General features: G+C 43.5%; 1 protein-coding gene across 1 annotated transcript in view; it reads right to left on the bottom strand.

The window, feature by feature from the left end:
* Positions 1-153: 153 nt before the first annotated feature.
* LHX2 (LIM homeobox 2) overlaps positions 154-17,315 on the bottom strand; it is a 63,333-nt gene continuing 46,171 nt past the window's right edge. The window contains exons 4-5 of the mRNA XM_078640807.1: positions 8,980-9,185; positions 154-2,026 (exon numbers count right to left, since the gene is read on the bottom strand). Coding sequence (XP_078496933.1) covers positions 1,739-2,026; positions 8,980-9,185 — 494 coding nt within the window. The 3' untranslated portion in view covers positions 154-1,738. The remainder of the gene's footprint in view (positions 2,027-8,979; positions 9,186-17,315) is intronic.

Below are 17,315 nucleotides of genomic sequence, written 5' to 3' on the forward strand. Positions count from 1 at the left end.
CTGAAACTGCCGCTCTTATATGGCACTGTTTTTCTATTACTTTTCCCAAAAGTAAAATTTTACCTGCTCTTTAAAACATTTGCAAAGTCAAAACATACAGTTAATTTCAAAAATAATTTTTATCGGTTCCAATAATATAAACCAAAGCTACACGCATCCCAAAATACAGATACTTCAGACTGTTGAATTGCGTATACAAAATAAAACGCTGTCTATAGGCTTGGTGTTTTAAAAGGATGAACCCTTTATAAAGATGGAGGTGATATTGCTGAGAGGGTAAAACGATTGACTAACAATTCTCTTGTTTTTCAGGCAACATATCTTTGTGGCAATGTTAAATAAATCTTCATACAAGTGGTTCAAATGTCTCCATACTTTCAATTTTATAAAATGACAGAATATAGTCATTAGATCTCCAATCTATACCTGGCTTTGGTATTGTTATTGTCACAAATTTTCTCAAAAAAGGTTAAAAATGACATGTTTTGCTAAGTTGAACTTTAACCACTAGAAAAAGAATTCAACAAAAAATAAGCAAGCATGTTGAAGTAACAGCCATTTTATTAGTATCTATTACCAATAAATTCTTGCCTGGTTTATAGCTTCAAAAAATCAACCAATACATTAAAACAACACGGGAGGCCATATATTAATACAACATTGTTTTTCTGGATTTGTTTATCAAGGTCATAAATTAAACTAGCTAGGGAAAAAGGTGTCTTTCTCTATTTCATTTTAGTTTGATTGTATTTGTTATTTCTGTATCTTGGTGTTCAATGTTAAAAAGATGTGTTTCTACATAGAGGCAGACGACAGCAATATTGGACTTTCAGATGCTCGCTTAAAATTTTCTTCACCAAACAATCTTGGGGCACTGACAACAGATCTCTAAATGCTTATACTTCAAGGATTTATACTTTAATAAAATAATGGAGTCTGCTAGTGGTCAAATTGTAATGTTTCTTTAAGAGGTCTTCCCCAAAACAAGCATCAGATTTGCTTCCATATCATACGCAACTCCAGCCTTAATCGACGATTTGTATTCCCTTTTGTACATTTTGGGCTTTACAGATGATGACAGTGATCCTAAGGCGTAAGTGCATTTTACTGCCACTTCCAGTCTTCCAGTTAAATTTCCAGATACATTGTAGCCTTTGGGCCTTATGAGAGCCCTAATAAATCAAGCCAGGCCTATTTGGATAATGGAATTAACACTAGATTTAAGTGAATTTCTTCAAACGGTTTCCATAAGTGGTTTTATTTCTGGCTAGGGTGGACAAATGAAGGTATTAAAGCAAACTTTCCTCTGAAAAGTTTGAAACAGTGATGCAAACAATGGAGAATTTAGGACTATTCAAAGTAAGAAACTTGCAATAACTTTGCACCCGTCATAAATATACAGAGAAGAAATGGACATTTAAATTGAAAGATGTAGATAAGACAGTGTATAAGGCACATGGCAGTCTTTGAAAATACAGAAGCCTCAGCCAACTTAAATTAATGGTTCTTTCCCTTGCTCAGTCCACAAAACTGTACAGTTACACAAATGTTGTGTTGAAGATAAAATTTCCAAGTAATTCTTCAGTCCATTATCATAATACCAGAACAAAAAGTTTTCCTTCTGTTTCCGAGATGGTTCCGAAATTTAGTTAGTCCATTGTCCATAGCCTCTATTAAAATACACTTGGAATTTGACTAAAATAATTTCTTTTTTAAAGAAATTATTGAAAACAGGTCATCAGAAAAGATTCGTAAGAGTTGTTTGTGAAGGACTTCTCGATTCATGAACCTCAAGACCTCCCGGTACAGAGGTCAAGACAGATGTCACTGTTGGCATAGTAGGATTAGTCAAGTCAGTCAAAGTGGTTGGGGTGCTGGATGGACTCATTGAGGCATTGGAAATATCCGAAGCCGGGCCTGATGGCGTCCCTGCTTGAAGCGTTGAATCTGAGGTTTTATCCACTCCTGTATTTTCTTGGCGTAAAAGATTCCGTCTAAATTTAGCTCGTGCATTTTGGAACCAAACCTGAGGAAGGTGAGAAAAACATAATGGTTAGCATGCCAGTCATCTGTTGTGGAAGTATAACTTGCGACAAATTGCATTAATTTACATCGGTAACAAAGTCAAAGACGTTCTGCTATCAAACATTACTTGAGCAGTCGAACCCCAAGATAGCAGCTTATGTGAGTCTTTTTCAGCTGATCACCCACTGTGAAGCTGTATCGGTACAACGCCGATAAATCTGTGAAGGGCTATATTATTTTTATGCATCCACTCATCTATTCGTTAAGCTGACGCATGCCAGCAAGTCACAGATGGTTTCACTGTATTGTACAGAATGATGAGATGGTAACGTAACAACTGAAATTTCATAAACTCAGAAAATTGCAGCATGGTAACAGATGAAGATACAGTTATGTTGCTATGCCTGAAGGAATAACATAGCAGTAGACAATTGCTTCTCAAATCTACCTCAGGATTACGAATTTAATGCTTTTTTATCTCTGGTTCTGCAAAGGATTTCCATTAGATGTGTTGTATATAAATGTATTTCTTGTCACTATCATGAAAGTCTGACATGGCTCTGACTCACTAAGGCTGGCCATCACTTGTTGAGATAATAACACACTTGGTAAATGTCAACACCTTGGCATGAGGTACAGCCTTTTATCCCCATTCAAAGTTTCCATCCTTGGAATGAAGGCTGATCCAGTAATAGCACATGGTTTCCTCTGTTCCAAGATGCAAAACTCTGAATGATGCAATATTCCCAGCACAAACGCCTCCAGGTACTACCTGGCAAATACGGTGCTGGTAAAACCTCTGTGCGCTGTAAGTTCATGCACACTGTCATCCTGATGAATGCCCCCTGTAGATGCAAGATTGCTCTCCACAAGGAGTCCCTCTAGCACACTCACTAGTCTATGCAACACAGATATCTTTGCATGATAAATCTACATTGTCTGCATTTATGCATGTAACTCAAAAAATGTAGGTGACGTGGGGGAAATTAGTACATTGTGCATTGGACGAACGGAGCATACGCATAAGTATGTTACTCAGTTTTCCCTGAACCTTCCAAAGTTGGCATGATTCCAGTTTAAAGTGGCTTACTGCATTACCATGTGACTCAAAACTAGTGAGGGAGAACACGTGGCGCATGCAGCATGTAAACAAGCCTCTTGGTTACGCGGTTAAATCGAGAAGAAACCTTTCATGCTCCCCGGTTGGTATAAGATCTGCTTGATTCATCAGGCAATATTCACTGAGAATCCATCTGAAGAACTTTGGATGCAGTTACTACATACCTACAAACATATTATTTGTGTTCCATTTAGGAAACCAATTATTGTGTTGTTCCATAAATTTCAAGGTAATCTCTGGTACAGCTGTGAAAATGTACAAACTCGGAGATGTAGGAAAGATCATTATTTAAATGTTTAAATTATGCTTTATCTGTCTACCTGTAGCTAAACTCAGCACAGTCTCACCCATGTCTGAGATCTAAGAGCAAGGATGTGAGTAAGTCGGTTGTGGAACAATATGGATGGCAAATATTTCTTTTATCAGTAAGAAATTATCACTTTGCTTTACTAACCAGTCTATTCTTTGGGTAAAATACTGACTTTATTTTGCAATCTGTGATAAAAGTCTCCAACGTGCAGGTAAAGCTAATAAAAAATTCTAGCACATTCTCAGACAGGAAGAAATAGGCTGCAGGAGTGAAAAACGCACAACTGTGGGGGCACTTAGGGGTTCACATAGTAAGGAGGCAACTTGACACTCCCTATCCATACACAGGATAATTGCAGAAGGTCAACACTCTGCGGGCACCGGCAGCCAGCCAGGTCTATACCATCAAAAACAAGCATTTGCAATGCAATCGGTCTTGCCTTTGGGACCATATAGGTATTTAGCTATGCAGCACATATGCCTGGGTGCTGAAACATCTACTGTTCTTTAACATAGAGCAAAAGTAAGCACTAAACTGGGTGACATGCCAGGTATGGGAACACCTGGAGAGAAATATTGCCTTTCAGCAGGAAATAGTATAGTCCAAAGCTCTGTTTTTAAAATAAAATCAGGGCCTTCGGTGGTCATATCACTGAAAATACAAGATTTGAAAAAATTATTATTGTCTACGGCTGCTTGTGGATGATCATTTTTATGGACTGGAATCTAGAGAATGCTAAAGTGATTCTGGTATTTTACTGACCTCTGCTGGTCGTTTTCTATCAAGCAAGTCAAACAAAAGCAGTTGGAAAGAAGAATTAAAAAAAGAAAGTCCGTAAGCAGAAAGGAATTCTGGTATTTTACTGACCTCTGCTGGTCATTTTCTATTAAGACAGTTAAATAGAGGCTGTTGAACAGAAAAAAAGTCCCTAAGCGAAAGCAAACAAGTCCTAGGGTTCATCTCCAGAGCCCACAGAGTACATACACATATAAGTATATACTAAAGTATATACAAGAGGTCTCGAATGCTCGACCTAAAATCTCAGAGGACTACCCCTGTACACTGGAGAATTCTCACAGGAAGTACTTCCAACAACATGGCGGAAACACTTTCAGCAGAAGTGTTCAATACTGGCAGGGCGGCTTCGAATGGATGGTAGGCATTTTTCTGTTTTCCAAAAACAAACCCCACTGCCGGTAATATTATGTAAAAATATGTTTTTTGATAGGGCTTTGGTGAAGACTACGTATAAATCCAGGGTATTATATGGATTTTGTTATTAATGTGACAAAGGAGCAAACCCATACGTTTGCTGTGAAACACAAGGGTTGAAGTTTTATTCTGTCCGTGCAGCTGTACCTTTCATTGTTTATCAAGTGTATTGTGTATGCTTATCTGCGATGTTTTTATCAAAACTCGAGAGCATTCTTTTACCGTTTTTTATTTGAAACTGTAAAGTGCTGTTTTACTATATCTTTTGTCATATATTCATGTGTGGTTTTTTTTACTTTGCACCATGGAGTTTTTTTTTTACCTGACCAGATCTTTTTTATTCGCCTATATTTCATGTTTATGATGCCATATCCACAAGGTATTAAATATTATGTATACGGATGAATTGAAACAAAAATCTGAGCAGGACGTATTTGTACCGATAATGAACAAGAGTGATGTATACGTTTTCAACGTTAGAAGGAATGTTATACATATATTCAATTTGAAATCTAACATGAGTGTAACAGTATGACATTTTCCATTTAAAATTGCATAGCACAATATTTGTTAAGTATTACTTTTATGTGGTGTGTTCATGCTGTGTAAAAACTCTATTTAAACACATGCAAAAAGTTGACAATGCTTGCTTTTAGGAGCTTGATTCCTCATTCAACTGTTTTTTTATCATCTTAGGAAATCCATTTGTTTTTTTTGTTCGGAGCCCTGCAATTTGATGGAAAATGTGGACATCTAATAGCTGGCACCCCCCAGCATCCAATCTTTATTTTAATTTCTCTCTGCCAAGTGTGCGGTTTCTAATCCACACATCTCCCACACAGACTGCATCAGTCCCCTTCCACTTGTCTGGAAGCCAAGGGTGCCTCTAAGCACACAGCCTCGCTGTGCTATTGAGAGGGAAGACAATTATTTTACAGTGTGCAGTTTTCATTAACGCTTGCCAAGTAGTGGCCATCTGTGTGTCCTCTGTAACCTGTCACTTCTCTGATGGGCTGGGCCTTGTAAGACATCTGCACTTCTTCAAGAGCTGCTGCCAGGCCAGACCCAAACTTGGACCGGAAACTCGCGTCGTCACGGGTGCCGAAAGCTTTTAGCAGCGCGAGGCGGCTTTCAGCGGGTGTCGGCTCCACACGCCTCGAGTGCTTCAGGACTAATTGAGAAAACTCTTCGTCCCTCGAGTGTGAGAACAAAGACAGCGCTGGGGATGAGCGGGGGTTACAGGGATGCAGCAGGCAGGGAAATTGGCAGGTAATATGGGTGGACCCACTGCTCCTTCCCAGTCAGGGCTCGAGTCGGGGTACCACGCGGGTGGACGGCGTCCTCCCACTTATTTTACCGGGAGCTCGATAACTGGAGCAAATGGAGCCACACATTCACTCTTTGGCCTCTCTGGGGCGAGATCTCTCCCAAGAGAGGCCAAAGAGTGAATGTGTGGCTCCATTTGCTAAAGGGTGAGCAAGGGGAGGCATTGAGTCTGATGGTGCAAGCCACCTTTCGTGACGTCACTTCCTGTCATGACGTCAGCGTCCCCCCACTTCTTTTTTTACGACTTGTACCCTGTTCCCAGTGCTCTTTCTTTTATTTATGTACATGTGCTCCCCTTCAAGAGATCAATATTACCTTGCTTGACTGAGGATCCAGACCACCTGGGTTTTAATCCCGGCGTCTCTGCTTTAGCATGCTGTGTGAATCTTGGCAAATGATTTCATCTGCTTGAGCTTCGGTTCGTAGGTCTGCCGAAATGTAGCTGCCTGGACTTTAGAAGCAGCTAAAATACCGGTATTCCACGTACTTTCCAAATAGCACCAGCTGCTACTGTCTTGCAGCCCAGCGCCAAGGGCACGGGGGTGTCAAGAGTCCACTGCACCCCAATTTCAGATGCTTGTGCTCCCCGGCTGGACAACAGGAGGCCCTTGGCATGAGGGCCCATATGTCCTTTACTACAATAACGCGGATGTATGTCATCACAACGCATGCTTTTACTACGCATGCCTTTACAACGCAGGTTTTACAACGCAAGTCGTTACAACGCATGCCTTTACAACGCAGGTTTTACAACGCAAGTCGTTACAACGACTTGCGTTGGGGGGCGCTGGATAGTGGAATAGTTTAATTTACTACTCCAACTCCACTCCCCGTGGATAGTAGGGAAGGTTTTGGATAGTAAATTAAACTATTCCCTATCCTCCAGCGCCCTCCAGCGCAAGTCGTTGTAATCAGGGGCGTAACACAGGCCCCCGCAGCCCCTGCGGTGCGGGGGGGCCTCTAGCTCAAAGGGGCCCCCTCTGCACTGCACTCTGGCCGAAGAGCTCCTGATTGAGCCCGGAGGGGGCCCCTCTAAGTACCTTGCAGGGAGGCCCCCTCACTTTTCGTTACGCCAGTGGTTGTAATGACTTGCGTTGTAAATCCTGCGTTGTAATGGTAGTGTGTCGTAAAAGTTGCGTTGTGATGGATGTTTCCCCAATAATGCTAGCATCAGACTTGACACTTTACATCAACTTTCCCTTATGTTTTCCACTAACTTTGGAGAAATGTTTCATAAGTAAATAATGCCTAATGTTTACCTTGAGTCAGGGCACCCTAGTCAATTCGCTAAATTAAACCCTGCTTAAACTCGAGTGTGGATTCCTGAGTAATTTGTATAAGTGAGTAAAAGTCGTAGGAAGAGTGTAAAGCTAAGACACAAGAAAGTATTCAAGGAAGGTGCAGCGCTCATGGTAAAATAACTGATTTCCAGCTGAATGTGTAGTTGGTTCTGTATATTTTCTTTAACCTTTTGTTATTTCTTATCGTTAATAGACAATGCAATGGTGATGCTGTCAGGTGAGTCCCACAGAAGGTTGTCGGAGCGAAGCAAAGGGACCCAGGGTGTGTTGTCCTTCATTTAGAAGCAGCAGAGTGATACCAGGAGGAAATGACATCACCTAGGGTGCCGTTCTTACCACAGTGATAGTGACGTCAGGAGGAGCTGACGTCATACAAGGCGCTGTCCTTCCCATAGTGTAGCCAGGGGGAAGTGATAACACACAAAGTACTGTCCTGCCCACAGTTGCAGGGTAGACAAGTCAAAAGGAAGTGACATAACGGATGGAGATGTACTTCACACAGTGACGGCATGGTGAAGTCAAGTGGAAGTGACATCATCCAGGTGCTGACTTTCCCCAACAGACAGACAGAGTCTGCAAGTCAGGAGCAGGTAGCATCACACAAAGTGATGGCCTTCCACAGTGACAGAGCAGAAAAGTCATGAGGAAGTGACATCACACATGTTGCAGTCCTTCCAACAGTGCCAGAGTGGTGAAGTCAAGAGGAAATGATTTTATACAGGGTGCTAATCTTTACACAGTGACTGAGTGGTGAAGTCAAAAGGAAGTGACATCATGCAGGGTGCTGACCTTCCCCAACAGGGAGACATAGTAGGGAGGTCAGGCGGAAGTGACATCACACATGGTGCTGGCCTTCCCACAGTGACAGAGGAGTGAATTCAAGAAGAACTGACATCACACAAGGTGCTGTCCTTGACACATCGACTCCAGTAAATCCAGGGGGAAGTTGTTTATATTCAACAAATGTCTGTGGACTCTGTCTGAAAGGCATTCTGCGTCATGGCTTGTGAAAGTAAATGACTGGCTGGTATACATAGCAACTAAAACTGTTTCACGACAACCAAAAATATGCAAATCATAGCCTGTGAAATTCGATAAATTGACATTTTTCTTATGTGAATTCTCTGTGGCTATTTTGGAAAACCAAACCCTAGGCTGTTCTTAGGTGGTTTGTAGAGTTTAAGATGCATTGTACCAAATACCATATCATTACCTCGGCCAACAGACTGCCACATTTTGTGAAGGCTTGTTGTGGTATGTTTGGTTTGTTATGCGCCAACGCAACGCCAAGGCTCTCCACGACCTGGGCCCCAGGTACCTCAACAACCGCCTGACCTTCTACACTTCCACCCGCCAGCTTCGATCGACCAGCCATGCCCTCGCCGCCGTTCCACACATCCGAAGAACCACCATGGGAGGAAGATCCTTCTCCTACCTGGCAGCCCAGACATGGAACTCCCTCCCCATCCACCTCCGCCAGACCCAAGACCACCTCTCCTTCAGGAAGCAACTCAAGACCTGGTGTTTTGAGCAGTAGCAGACCCCCCTCCCCAAGCGCCTTGAGACCCTCCGGGTGAGTAGTGCGCTATATAAATTTCTTGATTGATTGATTGATTGAAAGTAATAACCTGAGACTGAGTGTGCAAGGTTGCATGTACTGCACATTGTTGTCTTTTTGTACCCACCTGTAGAACTCTTTTGGTGAGGCCCGTCTTCTGCGCTAACTGTTTCAAGTCCTTGGCATCAGGATTGTGGTTGATGGCAAAGTAAGACTTCATTGTCCGCAACTGGTGGTGTTTGAAAGACGTCCGCATGCGTTTTGTTTTCTGACTTGAGGAGTACGACTGGTCTCTGTCCATATGGTCGCCGTCATTTTCGTTACAGCTTAAAGCTAGAGTAAAAAGAGGAGATAGGTCAATACCAAGGCAGATCTTTCAAATTCCCTGAGATATGCAAGAACTCGCTCCCATTGGGCTAGTCCACGACGGGCCTGGCGACTGAAGACAGTTATGCATCTATATAATGTAACCAGCGATTTACTCTCTTTGCAAAGGTGTCGTATCACCTGTTCACAATACAGGGCTGGAAATCTTAATATACCAACGTGACATATATGGTAGGCGACTGGTTACGGACAGCATGCACACACGTCACAATGTACATATTCTAACATCATCTCCTGAACAGAAAGCTACCTTCAGCAAGTTCTACTAAATAATCCGTACCTTAACTCTTTCTTAGTTTTACATTTTCTGTGAACCCCCAATTTGTGTTTCCTAAATTCCAGACAGATGAAGGAAACTGTTGTAATCCTGCGATATGACCATCTTCATTTTCAGTTGAGGGACCACTCTTAATATGAGTGACGCCCGACACATATCAGCAAACTTCCTGTCCTGAGAGTTCTGTTCCACTAATACAGCAAAGGCGTCCAATATCTAGGCAATGGTAACACCTTAAATGACACGTTGTCCTGTATAAGATAGCTCAGCAGGTTAAGAATTGGCTAACATGATGTGTGTGTCTGTAAGCGGTATGTCGCGAATTCAGATGCTCACCGGCCTGACCCACCTCTTCAACCTGCTCCGCCTGATAAACCATGAATTCGGTAATGGTGACGCCTATTACTTGAAGTTCTAAGACACAACTACTTGTATGGGTCACACTATTTAAACAGTCAATATTATTTTAATTTTAGGAAAATAATGGTTTAATCATTATTATTTTATTGGGTTACTGCCTAACATAAATGCTTACATTTGTGAGCATACGACTTTCACTATTTAATTTTAGAAGCTTTCAAGATTATATAAATAAAAAACTGTTAAACATATATTCATACTCATTTTGCAATCTATGGGAAGTCCAGAGTAGGCCACGGCGGTCAGGTTATTGCTGCTATATTAAGGTATCTTTATGAAAGTAGGCACAGAAAGTCCAGAAGCTGCCTACTGTTCCCTAGCTCTGTGATTCTTGTTGTTTTGTTTCTAGGTGAAATGGGTTGTGTTTACAAAGTCTATTTATTTGTGGTATACATTTGCTCTTTAATGCAGTGATTGGTCACAGTTATATTGGAAAACTGAAGAAATGCAATAACACAAGTAGAATAAGTCAGTATTTTATTCACATGCAACTATTTATCATCCGAACACCCTTATTCTCATTATTAACTTTTTGAAATGTAAGCTTCAGAATGATTGATCCACAAACATTAGCTCTCGGACACCACAGTTCTGTTGAGTTAGTAATCAACTTTTAAAACAGGGAAAAGATTTTGTAAAACACTATTAAAATGTTTGCATTAGGGATGTGCCTACAAGCAAGGTCTCATGACATGTAACAAACAATAACTACCGGTCCTTACTAAGACGGACCAAGTCTCACCCACAGAATACTACAAATATTTTGGCAAACATCTCTGTCACACGCTAAAGTCTCTATATTTAACTGATTTTAAACTATAACAAAAACCATTGGTATAACCAATACCACCAAACACCATGCACTGGAGAAACACAACCATGCTAAATTATTAACAGAGAAGCTATTCTAGCCCCAATGTTTTACTTGTATCCTCTGAACCTAGAGTCAATCAGGGCTCTGGAAGACAGAACAGCTTAAACCCAGCTACACCAAACAACACCTCCCTCTGCCTCAGATCTGCAACTCAATCTGTAGAACCCTGATCTCACTTCCAGTGGCTCCAACCAACTTCTGAGCATTGTCAAGCAACCAACTATGTCAGGGAGCTGCTTTTCTTAACCCCTTCCGTGCGGGGCACATTCCCCCGCTGTGCTGGGGGGAGGGGGCGCGTACAGCGCCCCGGTGCTCATGACGAGGTCAGCTCGCCATGAGCCAGGGCGCTCCGGCGCTCATGACGAGCTGAGCTCGTCATGGCCACACCCGTTCCCATGGAACACTCAGCACAGCAGGGGAATCAGCCCAGCGTGCGAGCGTTCCACGAACGGGCGCGGTCATGACGAGCTCAGCTCAGCTAGTCATGAGCACCGGAGCGCCGTGGCTCATGACGAGCTGACCTCGTCATGAGCACCCAAGGGGTAATGGTGTTTGTGTTGTACTACTGTGCACTAGCTACCATTTGCAAATATTTAATCCCCTGATGGTACCTGCATTATCTACGAGCACCACTATCTACGAGCACCACTAAGCAGACTGACACAACCTAATAGGAAAGCGGTAATAATTTAACCACAAATGAATACTAACAGTAATTGTTTGATAGGAATAGTGGTTTGAAAACTTGCTGCTCCATTCAGTTGCTATGTCAACTCGTTTCAGACATAGGTACCGAGGCACTTCATTGAGTTTGATTGTCCTATTTCTCTGAAGCTGGTCACTATCTGTGACTTTGTATCCCTTCACAAAGCTACCAAACCAGTTAGGTTGGTTGTGCGTCAGAACTAGTTACTATCACCCCTATTGTTCAATTACTATCAGAATGTATTGACCATCCTACCTTAAGCAAACAGAGGGAGAATGTTCATTGATGTTGAGGACACTTAGCTCTGAATTATTGAGAATTAAAATGATCCAGAAGCCAAACTCGGCTCAATCCTGAAGGCTACTTATTGGGGGATGATTGTGTCTTCAACGTAACCCAGCAAGGTCGGAGATTAGTATTACCCAAGTTGACACCCATTGTAGGAATCCAGCATTTGACTGCTTCCATGGGCTAAATATTGTAATTTGTGTTTTCCCACCACTGTGGCTTGGGACTTGGGCAACTCCGTCAATTCTGATCCCTTCTTGAACCCACAGATTGCTGCATTCGTTCAGGTTTGTCTTCACAAACTAGAACAATTCATATACAGTCTTCCATTTCAATCGACTTCCCAACGAGCTACAATTAAATCCTTCATCCCTTCCCATGTTGCTCACGCAAAACATTCTATTTAAGTTGTTGTAACTATGCTATTAGGCAGTTGTAATGCATTGATAATTCTAATTAAAAAAAATGGCTGTCTTCGCAGGCTTGGCCTCTCTTCACTGGCTCCCCGTGCAGATGTGAATTGTTAATACATCTCCCTGCCTGGTCCATTGAACCCCAGTTGACTCTCGCCCACCTTCCTAAATGCATGTTTTATAGACATGCACCAGCATCCCACATAGATTCTGCGTCAACATTGCTCTTGACAGCTCCTTCATATGAGGGGATCTGCTTAGACACATGAACACTCTCTTTTCAGACATCACCCCTAGGAAACCCTCGCTCCTAAACCTCTGCAATGAGCCCGACCCATAATAGTCCAGAGCGGTCTCCAAACATGGCCTTTCAACCGGTAGTAAGCAAGATACTCTGCTTCAGCATACGTGAGTGTGTCTCAATGGCACCACAAACCCTTGTAGGTTGGCAGTGTGCTTTTTAAGTAAGCATAACAACACACAATCCCATACCACAACACACCATGATGTGACATAACAGGGCATTCCATAACAAGGCTTGACATAACATCACTTAGCTTGGCCAGGCCCTGTCATTTTGTCATTCCCCTCAAAGCAGACCTTTGCATCTCGTAGCTGCACACACTCCAGCATGGACCAGTGACTGGACTTGTCTTGCAGAAAGAGCACTGAGGACAGGTTTTGCAACAATTCTAAAAAAAGGTCAGCGACAGGCACAGACCAGTGTTCAGAGCGAACGAGTAAAGACAGGGCTGGAACCTAAGACTATTCTCCTGCCTCAGCAGGCAGGGAAAACACCGAAAGAAATAGCCCTGCTGGAAAATACAGAGCCGAAACATGACGTCAGCATCTCTCTGACCCAAGCCCCTTCCAAACATACACAAATCTAAGCCATGACTTCTGGGAGCCATTTACCCTGAAGCTCCTCCCCTGGTGTAAATGTGGGTGGAGTCAGTGACACTTCTGATGTGGTTTGTCCAGCTACACAAACCCTGCCACATACTGAGTTGTTCACTTGCACAGATCTGCACTCAGTGACACCACTTGAGTCAAACTGTGTTACTTTTTTAACCAATCTTCTGACGCCGCGTCACACTGACGAGCACGCCCACCCCAAACAGGGCGATACGTGTCTGTGATTGGTGACAGGGGCGGCTCTAGGTTCATGGCGGCCATGGGCAGGGAGTGTAGGTAGGGGGCCCCTGGAGGAACGCCGGCGCGGAGGCCAGTGAGGGGGGGTCAGGGTGTTTGGAAGTGGAACAGAGCCGGAGGCTGCCACATCCCCACCAGGGGCCGCCACGCAAATAGGTATCCATCCTCAGAGGATTATTATATTAAGGATATATATTGGCGTGGCGGTCCCTCGGGTTTGGCGGCCCTGTGCAGGTGCACAGCTTGCACATGCTTAAGGCCGCCCCTGTTGGTGAACACCTCTGAGTGCAATCCGTCAGTGGCTGGCAATGTCATGTTTAAAGTGACGTGACACGCACGTAGTGACACTAATCAGAGCCAGTTTATTATCTAACTCTGACTCTCGCACCTACCTGTGCACGAGTTTGACAACACTTCATGGTACACGTTATGATATATGAATTTCTCTCTGTTTGCTCTGCCTTTCGTTGTGGGGGTGTTATAAGCTACAGATGCCTAAAATAATCTTGTGGTCAAAGTTACAACCGAGGTCTGGAAAACCAGTTACCAAGTGTAAGGCCGACAGGCCTCTATGCATATTTTTTTAAGGCTTCATAAAAATCCCCCAGCTGAAGCCATAAACCGTATTAACACCTCAAAATATTTATATCACGGAAAAACTATGTTTCACGAACAGCATTTACTGTCAAGAAAGGCTGACTTGCAGCTGGGGGGAGGCAGCTCCAGGGAGGGCATGCAGGCATTAGAATCAAACATTCGGGTGGGTACATGGCAGGGGCGTTCATCCTTTCACTTTAGGGGCCTTTGCAGCAGCCGCGGCCCGTGGAGGGAGTTACGGTGGGGCAGGGAGGCGGGGAGGGGCAGGGTAGAGGATGCTAAAAACTGGCATATGGATAATTGCAGGTCAGTACACAATTTAATTAATAAAACGAAATTCGTAGCGCGCACAGCATCGCATTTTGCGATGCAGTGATTTAATGAATAAAACGAAATTCGTTGCAGTGCGCGCTACGAAATTCATTTTATTAATTAAATTGTGTACTTACCTGCAATTATCCATATGCCGGTTTTTAGCACCTTCCACCCTGCCCCTACCCCTCCCCGCCTCCCTGCCCAACCGTAACTCCCTCCACGGACCGCGGCTGCTTTGAAGGGTCGTGACGGTGCAATTTCTGTGAGTGCACGAGGATCGATAAGTAATTTGAGAGAATCGGCAGTGATCAGTGAATATTCGAGGTCTGCCGGGCAAGGTTCTTGCAAAACGGGGAGAAACTGAGGAACATAAAAAGGCGCTTTAAAACCGCATTACAGACTACTATGAAACCTGGGACCCTCTGTTTATCATCAGGGTGGCATAGTGAGCCCACGATCACACAACAATAATATTCCCCCCACTCCGTCCACCTACCACTGTGTTGTAAGGAAAGTATATTGTTACTGTTCTCAATTCCCCTTCCACTTAACCTCAGAGGATATGCAAAGCCAAAGTTAAGAGTAGTAAACATATAGTTACCTTGACACATAGTGCTAGGTCAATGTAGTGGAGGCAATATGGCCAACATTGATATATAAGGGATAAAGTACCCCCTGCAGTACAGTATAAGAATATTTCAAGTCACTGAGAAGTTCCATAACCATAGAGAGGAATGAGGCTGAAGGGCTAGTTCCTTTATATGATTATGGAACTTTGAGGTGACTCGCAATATCCTTTACAAAAAGTGCCAGGGGGTACTTTGTCCCATATAATACATGATCACACTATCACCTTTCCCTCAAACCACTTAAAGCATTGTTGCATAGCTCTTTCATATGAAAGAGGAAGCATGTTCACCAACATGAAGAATAAAAATAAAACCTCTAATGCAGAATTACACACTTCAAAAGCCTGTTAGATATTTGTCGCAAACAGATATTAGAAACAATTCAACAAAAGTCCGTTTTTTTTCACACAAAAAAAAGCTGCAGTAGCTCGGAATGTGTAGAAACACACAGAAAGAATCTAGCTTTTCTCTAGCTATCTAAGGATTGCTAAAAGTAAACACAGTTCTCTCTGCTTGTCATCATTAGCTAGAAAAATAGTGCAGAAGAAAGAAAATCAAGTTCAGTTTTAATTGCTAAACAGCTGCTTCAATTATGCTTTGTGACCTGACCTGCCTTTCACCTCAGCGGCTGGAACTAGCAGCAGGCAATGTGACATCAGAACTCGACTGTAATAACTTATAATAGTCAGGTTCTGACGTCTCTCCCTTATAATCAGCGACTGGGTGCCTCACAAATCACTGATTACAAAGAAATTATAAACAGGCAAATATACAGGGATTTCAGAGTACTGTGTATTATTGTGACATCCAACCTAGCCTAGGGGCCGCCAACATTTTTTGTAATAAGAGCTACTAATGTTCAATGAAAATCATCCTGAGCTACTAAAATTATTTGAGTTTTAACATTGACCACATCAGACAAGATTACCTGGTACAATATGCAAGATTAGCAGCAGCCATCACCATAGTGCATTGGGCAGGGTTGCTAGCAGTGACGTAAAACATGTTTTGACAATTTCAAATGCCTCTACATGTGTAATACATAACAACCATCGCAGCAATGCCCCTGGCACCAAGTTAATCATATTAGTTACCATGGTCCTTAGGGGCGATCCCGCTGGTGTATTAGCAGTGTGCGACCTCATTTTGGTGAATGTTTATGCTCCTTGGAGCTTTGAGCTGATGAGCTCGGGACCCCGCACCTGCGCGCCTTTGTGTGGTACTATACCTGGTAATATTTGGCAGCACGCAGCAACCCCAGAAGATAAGAAGATGGCCTAATCCCTGCTGATGAGGGGTAAATACCCCGAAACACGTGTACAGGGATGGCGAATATTTGAACATACGCGAGAATTCGAAAGAAGATGCATCGCAGAGAACAGTACTACAGTTACCATGGTCCTTAGGGGCGATCCCGCTGGTGTATTAGCAGGGTGCGACCCCATTTTGGTGATTGTTTATGCTCCTTGGAGCTTTGAGCTGACGAGCTCGGGACCCCGCACCTGCGCGCCTTTGTGTGGTACTATACCTGGTAATATTTGGCAGCACGCAGCAACCCCAGAAGATAAGAAGATGGCCTAATCCCTGCTGATGAGGGGTAAATACCCCGAAACACTTGTACAGGGATGGCGAAGATTTGAACATACGCGAGAATTCAAAAGAAGATGCATCGCAGAGAACGGTACTACAGTTACCATGGTCCTTAGGGGCGATCCCGCTGGTGTATTAGCAGTGTGCGACCCCATTTTGGTGAGTGTTTATGCTCCTTGGAGCTTTGAGCTGACGAGCTCGGGACCCTGCACCTGCGCGCCTTTGTGTGGTACTATACCTGGTAATATTTGGCAGCACACAGCAACCCCAGAAGATAAGAAGATGGCCTAATCCCTGCTGATGAGGGGTAAATACCCCGAAACACGTGTACAGGGATGGCGAATATTTGAACATACGCGAGAATTCGAAAGAAGATGCATCGCAGAGAACAGTACTACAGTTACCATGGTCCTTAGGGGCGATCCCGCTGGTGTATTAGCAGGGTGCGACCCCATTTTGGTGAATGTTTATGCTCCTTGGAGCTTTGAGCTGACGAGCTCGGGACCCCGCACCTGCGCGCCTTTGTGTGGTACTATACCTGGTAATATTTGGCAGCACGCAGCAACCCCAGAAGATAAGAAGATGGCCTAATCCCTGCTGATGAGGGGTAAAGACCCCGAAACACGTGTACAGGAATGGCGAAGATTTGAACATACGCGAGAATTCGAAAGAAGAGGCATCGCAGAGAACAGTACTACTGTTACCATGGTCCTTAGGGGCGATCCCGCTGGTGTATTAGCAGTGTGCGACCCCATTTTGGTGAATGTTTATGCTCCTTGGAGCTTCGAGCTGACGAGCTCAGGACCCAGCACCTG

The sequence above is a fragment of the Lissotriton helveticus genome, chromosome 5_1 (assembly GCF_964261635.1).
Source record: "Lissotriton helveticus chromosome 5_1, aLisHel1.1, whole genome shotgun sequence".
NCBI classification, from domain to species: domain Eukaryota; kingdom Metazoa; phylum Chordata; class Amphibia; order Caudata; family Salamandridae; genus Lissotriton; species Lissotriton helveticus.